At 37.6% G+C, this 9,242-nt stretch overlaps 1 protein-coding gene across 9 annotated transcripts in view; it reads right to left on the reverse strand.

The window, feature by feature from the left end:
- LOC106874257 (pre-B-cell leukemia transcription factor 1) overlaps positions 1 to 8,846 on the reverse strand; it is a 468,039-nt gene extending 459,193 nt beyond the window's left edge. For all 9 annotated transcript variants that reach the window (XM_089362202.1, XM_052972380.2, XM_089362162.1 and 6 more), the window contains exon 1: positions 4,587 to 8,846. In XM_089362202.1, the coding sequence (XP_089218328.1) occupies positions 4,587 to 4,828 (242 nt within the window). In that variant the 5' untranslated portion in view covers positions 4,829 to 8,846. The remainder of the gene's footprint in view (positions 1 to 4,586) is intronic.
- Positions 8,847 to 9,242: the final 396 nt, after the last annotated feature.

Consider the following 9,242-nt stretch of genomic DNA (forward strand, 5'->3'; position numbering starts at 1 on the left):
GAAAAGAAAGACAGACAGAAAGAGGGGGAAAACATTGAAGTACGTACGTATGTGGTATATACAGTGTGTGAGAATGACTGGATAGATAGATAGATAGGATAGACAGATAGATGGGGAGAAAAACGAGGGGAAGCGCCAAAGCTGTATTAGCGACGCCAGCGAAACCAAACCAAACCAGCTCTGTCAGGGGAATAGTTTCAAAAAAAAAAAACCTATGAAGTTCAGGTGGATGACATATATCCATCTATACGAAACATTTTTGAAATGGTTCCAGTCAAGAGGGTTTTGCTGACCATTTTGGGGTCATTGCCCATACATACACATAGTTCAATTCAAACAGTAATTTATGTTATGCCGATTCAGAAAATCCCTGGTTTCCTCGAATACTTTCTGTTTTAATACAAAGATTTTTGAGAATAGATAATAAATAAGATATAATTTCACAATCCACGTGAAGAATGAGACAAAAAGACAATAAGAAGCACCAAGAGAAATGAAAGGCGTTATATTTCTTGGAAGTCGAGTCCAAATTCAGCCTTAATCAAAGCAGACCTATTATCGAAGGAATTCCAACCATGGCTATCCTGTCTTTCCGTATATCATGACCTACATTATCTCATATGAACTATGCTTAAAGACTGTAGGGTATAATTTTCTGAATATTTGACTGCTCTTTCTAGTAGGTCGATCGAATGCACTTAGCTCCTTCGCGAGAAGGGAGTAATATGTGTGTGTGTGTGTGTGTGTGAAAGAGAGAGAGTGAGAGAAGGGATTAAGTTTGATACTTTTGAAGAATATGGATGTCTTGAGTAAATTTAAAATATGGTTTAATAGCAACACCATTCTAAAAAGATATTGTTAACCGCCACCTTCCAGGAACACGACGGCGACGATTCCCTTTATACATTTATGCGAGTGCTTAGCGAACAATAAACAATTTGCACATATTTTCTTCAAATCAAAATGCATTTCCTTTTTCAATATTTCCTAGATGTAAACCAAATATAATAGTTACATGTGTGTGTGTGTGGCTGAACGTTTTCATTATTAATATTGATTTCAATTAGTGCTGTATGTTTTTGTACGACTGAAAAAACACAAAAACATTAACGAGCAAACCAACCCCTGTCCTCTTTAAAAAGCAATAGGGACAGTGGATTGTGTTGTTTTAACCCAGAGCAACCGTGTGAAAATCATTCCGGACATGACTCTCCCATTAAGACGATGTATCTATTCTTTCTGTATTTAAGAATGCAGGTTGTGATTTGAAGAAGACTTCGTAGCTATTTCTAAACTCCTACAGGCACCATCATTAGCTCGCATTGAATAAGAAATCCAGTCCTTATTAACTGTTTCAAAATAAGATGGTATGGTCACGACTGGAATGCCTTTCCACGACAAATCCGCTTGACAGTAGCTGACCTCGGGTTATACAACATCTATATTTATATAATTACGTACAATAGGTGTGTATATTTTCTCTGCATGTGTAGCAGAGTTTTATGGGTGAGAATTAACGACCATTCATTCATTATGCTTAGCCCCCTTCTCCAAAGTAAGACATGACTTGTAAATTTATGGTTGAAAGCATTCCAGCCTTGACCATCCTGTATATGAGACATGTAATTTGCATGCATCTAATATGAACTTTCCAGGATTTGATTTTAGGAAATTTGGCTATTTCTAGCAGGTCGAGCGACCACGTAGGAAAGAGCTTCTTCATTTTCATTCCCTATGGCATATTTAATTAGCATAAAAATGGTGTTTTGTGTTTTTTCTTGGGAAATCAAAACGGGGTTACGAATGCGCTATAATGTGAGTATGTGTGTGTGAATGTATATTTATATATATATATATATATATATATATATATATATATATATATATATATATATATATATAGTGAGTTATAAATATTTGTGTCGCTAGCTACAAATATTCAAACACTCAGCCCTGTAACAACCGTGGTGGTAGTAATAATGCTAAAACAAACTAGAAACTAAACTGTAGGAGAAAAGACGAGGGGGAAAAAAATTCCTATTTATTATGCTGCTATCCCTGTTTAAAAGACAAGACTTCAAAATACCAAACCGACCATACGGTATTAACAAATTTCGCATGACATTTTACAGCCAAGCTTCGTCTCTTCGTCTTTCTTTTATTCAAAGACACACACACACATACAGACAGACAGACAGGCCACTAAAAAGAAAAAATGTCTTAAACGGCCACTGCAGACAAATCTTGATATTTCCCCGTGATTCTTCCGGTTCTATATCTTCTCACAAAAGGAGGTTGAAGATACTCGTAGTGATGATGACGCTAATAGTAATAATAACCGCGATCATTTTCTTTATAAAATTTCACAGAGTGAAGAAAGAAATATGTATGTATATATATATATATATATACTCCGTTTGTTTCCACCCCCACTCTCTCTCTACACACACATTATACGTACATATACATATATACACACATACACGTGTATACACATATACACACGCACATTCATATATATATATATATATATATATATATATATATATATATATATAATACACATATAGGATGTAGATATTTTGTATACTATATATAGCTACATTTATAGGCAAGTCATCGTTGTTGTTATTTAGTGCCTGTCAGCCATGCTTTAGAATTGGGCACCGTAAGGCGGTCGTTGAATAGAAATAAAATAAATAAAACGATAAAGCCATTAGTGGGCTGGGAACCCATTCTCTCAGAAGCAACTGCTATAGCTGACCCTCCACTGACCACACTAAACAATGTAGGACAAGACAAGGCAGGCAGGGATGGCGATGAGCAGGTAGGTAAGGTTGAGAGGATAAGTACTAAGCGTGTGTGTCTGTGTGCACACATACATATATTATATGAGGAAAGGGAAGCGGCTTAGGTTCATTTTATTAATAAAAACAAGGCGGATTCTAACACAGGAGGGGACAGAGAGAGAGAAAGTTATATTATAAACAAGATCAGCAGCTTTATCTCCGAACGCACTATCATCAGCATCATTATGTTGATGTTTAAAGCGCCTAGGTCAGCCTTGATGGAGCAGGCCTTTTTATTTTTATTTCGATCAAACGAGATTCAGCCATGACCAGTGTTCCACGGATTGGACTAACTACATCATCCTTCGTTATTGAACACGCAGGGGGTATACTTTGAGATTTGGTTGCCATTTCTAGCAAGGTAAACAACCACAAAGATGCTCCCTCGTGCTTGATGTTGATGCTGAAAGAAGCTACTTGGCAAGGAATCTCATTTATTTGTTTTCTTCAGTTCCTTTATTACTTTTATATGCATTTATTATTTTCCTCGCGAAACTCCTTAGTAAAAGCATCTAAACAGCAGACAAACGTCTATTATTATTATTATTAGCGATGTATGAAGTGCATTCGATGTTTCTGGCATTGTTGTGGTGTTGGTGGTTGTTGCTGAACTCTGAGATCAGAGTTGAACGAGCAGACTGATGACCAAAATCCTTCCAGCCTTGACCATCCCATATCCATTTCCTTATCTAAGGGGGAGAAAGGTGAGATTTGAGTAAGAGATATTTGGCTGTTATTTTCACCAGAGGTTTTGCCGTTGACTCAATGCAATATTTTAGTACATGATCATAAACAAATAAGAGTTGTACTTCCTTCTTGTTATTGAACTACTATTTATATTTTTTTTTTGCCTCCTCCTAATTTTATTTTCCTCCAATGCAAGGCGAACTCTTTCTCTCTCGTGTGACAATGTTGTGTGTGTGTGAGAGAGAGAGAAATCTCTGAGTAACTGAATGAATGTGAGACATACAAACAAGGGATTTGTTTGCATGTGTGTGTGTGCGTGTGTGTGTGTGTGTGTGTGTGTGTGTGTGTTTGTAAAGATAAACAAGCTAAAGTGTGTAGAAGATATAGAGAAATGTGTAAAGTGGACTTATAAATAAATAAATATATACAGATAGATATGCACAAATTTAAGTGCACGTTTGTGTGTATGTATTAATTGATATCTACAAAATAAACGAATGAGCGCGTGTGCATATAAGACATAAATACGAAAATGTACACATAGAAATCACATATATTAGAGGGGTGTGCAGCATTAAGATGTAAGTGTGATGTCCATTTCCGTATGGGAGCTGGTGTATATGAGAACTTGGTGATAAGAGTATATAATGAGACAAGGAGAATTTGAATGGGGGGATAGAATGAATGTGTGCTTTACTAGCAAAATCATCCCCGCTACCAACAACAACCTAAAAACCGTGATGGTAGTTAAGATGGACAGTCCATTAGTGAATTATAAGAAATTGCGTTTATGGCAATGCTGGAGCACCAACAAGTATGTGTACATGGCGCGCACGCGCGTATGTATATGTATTGGCAGATAAATGAGTAGACGGAGAGTGAGATTTGAAGGCAGACACAGCAATCGCCAGTGGTATTGATAAACAGATAGACAAGACAGATGGATAAATAGATACATATATATATAAACAGATACACAGAATAAACTGGTTGACTGCCATAAAGAAAATATGTTTTAGAAATGAAGAAAAATACAAAACAAATACTAACCTTGCCTGAGCTTCATCCAGACTTTGGTCGGTTATGGTCATAATTTGTTGTAAAATATCGCTGATTTCCTGTTTTCGTTGTTCCTGATGGTCATCGGGGCCTCCACCACCACCGCCTCCACCGCCACCACCTCCTCCGGCCCCTGGCGGCATGTAGCCGTGTTGCGGCGGCATCCCCGCCGACATACTCACGGGACCTCCTCCAGCTTGCTGGGGATGCATCAGTCTTTGTTGATCGTCCATGGTATTGGCGATGATGTAGTTGGCGAGAATGGTAGCAGCAGTGGTGACGATGGCGGTGGCAGCGGCGATGGTTATGGGCAACAGTGATAGTAATGGTAGTGGTGGTGGTGGTGGTGGTTGCGATGGCGATAGCAATAGCTAAAGTAGCGGTGATAGTATTGCTTGTATTAGTAGTGGCGCTGGTATTAGTGGTGGTGCTGGCGGCGGCGGCGGTGGTGGTGGTGGCAGTGGAGGCGGTGTAGCAGGGTGGTATTAATGGTAGTGGGGGCACCAACCTCCTCCACTCCAGCACGACCAACTGACGCAACGACTCACTGAGTGACTGACAAAGGTGGACAGAGACAGATAGAAAACAGAGAGAGAGAGGGAGAGCAAGAAAGAGAGAGAGTGTAAGTGTGTGTGTGTGTGTGTGTGTGTGACAGAAACAGAGTGTGCTCGTGTATGTATATGTATGCGTGTGTATAGGGGAGATAGAGAAAGATAGAAAGCAAGCTAAAAAGAGAAAGGGTGGTAAAGAGACAGAGAGGGGAAAGAAAGAGACTAAGCTAGGAACGGAAAGTGGATTCGATTGATAGGGAAGGAAAGAGAGAGGGTAATGCAGAAGAAACGAAGAAAAGTAAGAGTAGATTAAAGGGGGAAAAGTATGAGGAAGGGCAAGTGAGGCGCACACATCTACACACTACTAGATGTGAACATCACTGCATAGACACATATACACATACACACACACACATACACACGCTAGAGCAGTTCGCTTGAACAGCAACGGTAGTAGTGTGGTGAGTAGCTGGTAGAGGTAAACCAGCGAGATGGTAGCAAAGCAATAGTCGTGGTAGTTCAACTGGCGGCGAGGCTTCTGCTTGACTGCTGCGGCCACATACAAGTGTGCCACGTCCCACACGCACAGCTACACGAACAATATTTATTTCTCTTTTTATTTCTTTCTTTCTTCTTATTATTATTAGTTTCAAGTTTTAAAACAAAAGCGAAAATTGCTTTTAATTAATCTAACTTAACAGATACACACACGAAAAAAAAAAAAAACAATACCTAAAATTACTCAGAAACAATAGAATTTAGAGAGATCAGCAAACTGAAGTATAAACACAAACGTGTATGTAAATGGTGTTTTTTTTTTTAAAGTGGGGGTATAACTTTTATATATATTCTCTCCTTAATACTTATAAATTAATGCTCAGAAAAAGGATAATTCTAAACTAAGATATCACATGCACTAAAAAAGCCACTCTATCGCCACATTGGTATCTAAAAAATATTGATAAAATGAATCACAAACATAACAATCGCCTTTTTTTTTTTAGGTTGTATCTTTTACGTCACCCATTCTTAATTGGCCACCACAACTCATTAAAACAAAAAAAAAACAGATCAATTAATTAAACAAAAATATCGTTGCTTCTTCCTTTGGTGTTGTTTTGTAATCCTTGGTTGGTTGATTTCCTCCGAAAGCTTTTTTTTTCTTTTTAAAATTGCATGTGTTGTGTGTAAGCAGCATATGATGGTATACAACGCATATATGCATATATATTATATATATATTTAATATCTACACACGTATATCAAAAAGCTTGACTGTGTGTGTGTATAATAAACATATATATATATACATGAGTAAAGATATAAATTTAAATAAACATATATATGTATAATATATATATATTAATTATATGTACACATATATATGCATGTATATATTCATACACACATACGTGTATGTAATAGCATTCCTCTTGGTTCGCTTTTTTTTTTAATGGAATGATTAATTAGTGGTTTGTTTTGTGGTTAAATCCAAAGTATAAGCAAGATTTCGAGCAATTTTCACGCTTCTCTTTAGCTCCTTTCCGTTTCATTTCCTGTAGTATAAGAATCGAGTAAACGTAAATCCGATGGCGCTTTTATGAATACATATATATGTGTGTATATATATGTATATATATATATTTTTTTCTTTTAATCACATACGAACAAATACGAGAGAGAAGAACCGGAAGGCCGTCGGTAGAACATCCAGGTTGAGAAATCACTTGGTATATAATATATCCTCCTATGAAGGGATTTTTTTAAAGCCTCGTTCCGTGTCTTCACAGATCGAAATTTTTTCTTTCTTTTTTTTTTTATATATAAATTTCGAAACAATTTACATCACGATCGACACAATTTATGTGTATGCATGTATTATGTATAATTTCTATATATTTTTTTTCTTTCCTTCACTGGTACACATTTAAGAAATGGCTTTCACGCATGTATTTATATATGTATGTGTTATGTACATATCAATATGTATATTGTAATATTGAAACAGTGTGGATATATATGTATATATATTATATAAATATATCCTTCTTTTCTGCGCGGTTTCTCGTTTCGAATATGAAGTGAGATATTAGCAGCTTCCAGCCGGCTTGGCTACATGCTTTTACAATACACCAAGCAAAGCATATGTATACATGTATACGAAGCTGCTACACGTTTTAATGTGTGCGTGAGGGACATATAGTGTGTCTGTGTGCAGAGGAGCACCTTGTGTATAATAAGACGAATGTAGAGGCTATATGCTCACTAGAACACTGCCGTGTAGTTTTAGCTGGCTGTGTGTATGCGTGAAACTGTGGGCATTTGTAACTTGCTCGGTAAAGCGAGCACTCGCTTTCTTTCTCTTCACAAGATCTGGATACACACACAAACATACACACAGGCTCACAGAGCTTCTAAACATGTGTAGCGTGTAAGTTTAAGTATCCATGTAAACATTTGTACCGTTACACCAATGTACCCAGTCTGCGCACATGGCTATGTGTGTGAGAGTGTGTATAAGTGCGTGTGTGTCGATCGACAGAGTGTGCGTGGACTGAGTGCCTGTCTGTCTGTATGTATGTAAATGCACGTCGGTGTCTGTGTGTGCATGTATTAGGGTGTGTGTGTGTGAGCAAGAGAGTGGTTACATGTTCCTGCGTATACTTGGTTAAAGAACATGTAGTATTAGTAATAGTAGTAACAGTAACAGCAATAATAGTGGTAGTAACAGCAGAAGCAGTACTGCTCTAAGGAGCAGCTTAGTCCACCAAGCAGCAGCAGCAGCAGTAGTATCCACAAGAGTAGCAGTGGCAGTTGTTACAAAAAGAAAGGAAGCAATTATCCTTCAGGGTTGCTGTGTAGGTGTGTGTGCGTGTGTTAGAGCGCGTGAGCGAGTCTGTCCTTCTCTCTAATGATGTTACTGGTTGTGCTTCGTCGTTGTATTAACAGCATTATTGCTGCTGCTGCCACTACTGCTACTGGAGGTGGTTTTACTGGTACCGGTGTTAACCGTATTGTAGAGTCTTAAATATTAGTTATAATAAAATTAATATCAACTACAGGGCTTAAATTTTAGGCCAGTTTATTTATTTATTTATTTTTTTATAGTAAGAAACCTCTGAATTTGTGAAGTTTCGTCTTTCTCAGGAACAGTCACCAAATCGTCAGAGAAAGAGAAGAACAACCAGCTCGAGATTCGAAACCAAGCTTTTTATACACTCCTAAGGGAACGTCTGCACAAGCCTCCTATCTATTAGAAATAGCAGTCAAATCTGCTTCAGCTCTCACACTGGCGTATTTAAAAAGAGGGGGCTCGCTGGATAATGTAATTCTTGATATATATAAGGATAATCACAGCTAGAACGCTTTCCGTTGTAGGTCTGACTGACTACCTAGGGCTAAACAACTTCCTTCGCTAGAACTTAGCGTCACACTAAGATGCTCGGTAGCTTTCGTTGATGAGACAGAAGGTCCAAGGATTGAAAGATTGAGGAAATAAGAAGTAGAAGACGGAGGAAATATGCGAAATAAAGAAGTTTCAACAGAAATTGAAACTGAATGGGAAACTCGATTTAGCGGGAGATTATATCTTGTTTTTAGGTATGTCAAATAATGGTTTTATTAGGCGAAAGGTTTACAAATTTACGAAATATGAGAGTGTGATTCTATGACGTCTATGCCTTTCATCAGAGCAACTGCCGAACTGAAGGCATCTTTATAAAGGCACTAAGCATTGGTAGCGCTCGACTAAATGCTTTAATCTATTTATTGTATATTAGTAACATACCCCTACGTTCCGAGTTCAAATCTCACCGGAGTTGAGTTTATTCCTTTATTGACTCCAAATATTCTAAAATAAGTACCAGTCACATACTATCGATCGATCAAACGATTACAGCCTTCCCGCCTACAAAATTTGATAGTGCGCCTTGCTGAAAAAAAAAAAAAATCAATAATTTATGGCGCGAATTAGAGCTGTGGATTGCTAAGATAGAATTGGTAGAGAGTTGGATAAAATACTTAGCAGTAATTAGTTATGACTCATTACGTTCTGAGTTCAAATCCTGACACGATCCAGTTTCCCTTTCATTCTTCT

This window comes from Octopus bimaculoides, chromosome 1, assembly GCF_046866305.1.
Source record: "Octopus bimaculoides isolate indiv1 chromosome 1, ASM4686630v1, whole genome shotgun sequence".
NCBI lineage: Eukaryota > Metazoa > Mollusca > Cephalopoda > Octopoda > Octopodidae > Octopus > Octopus bimaculoides.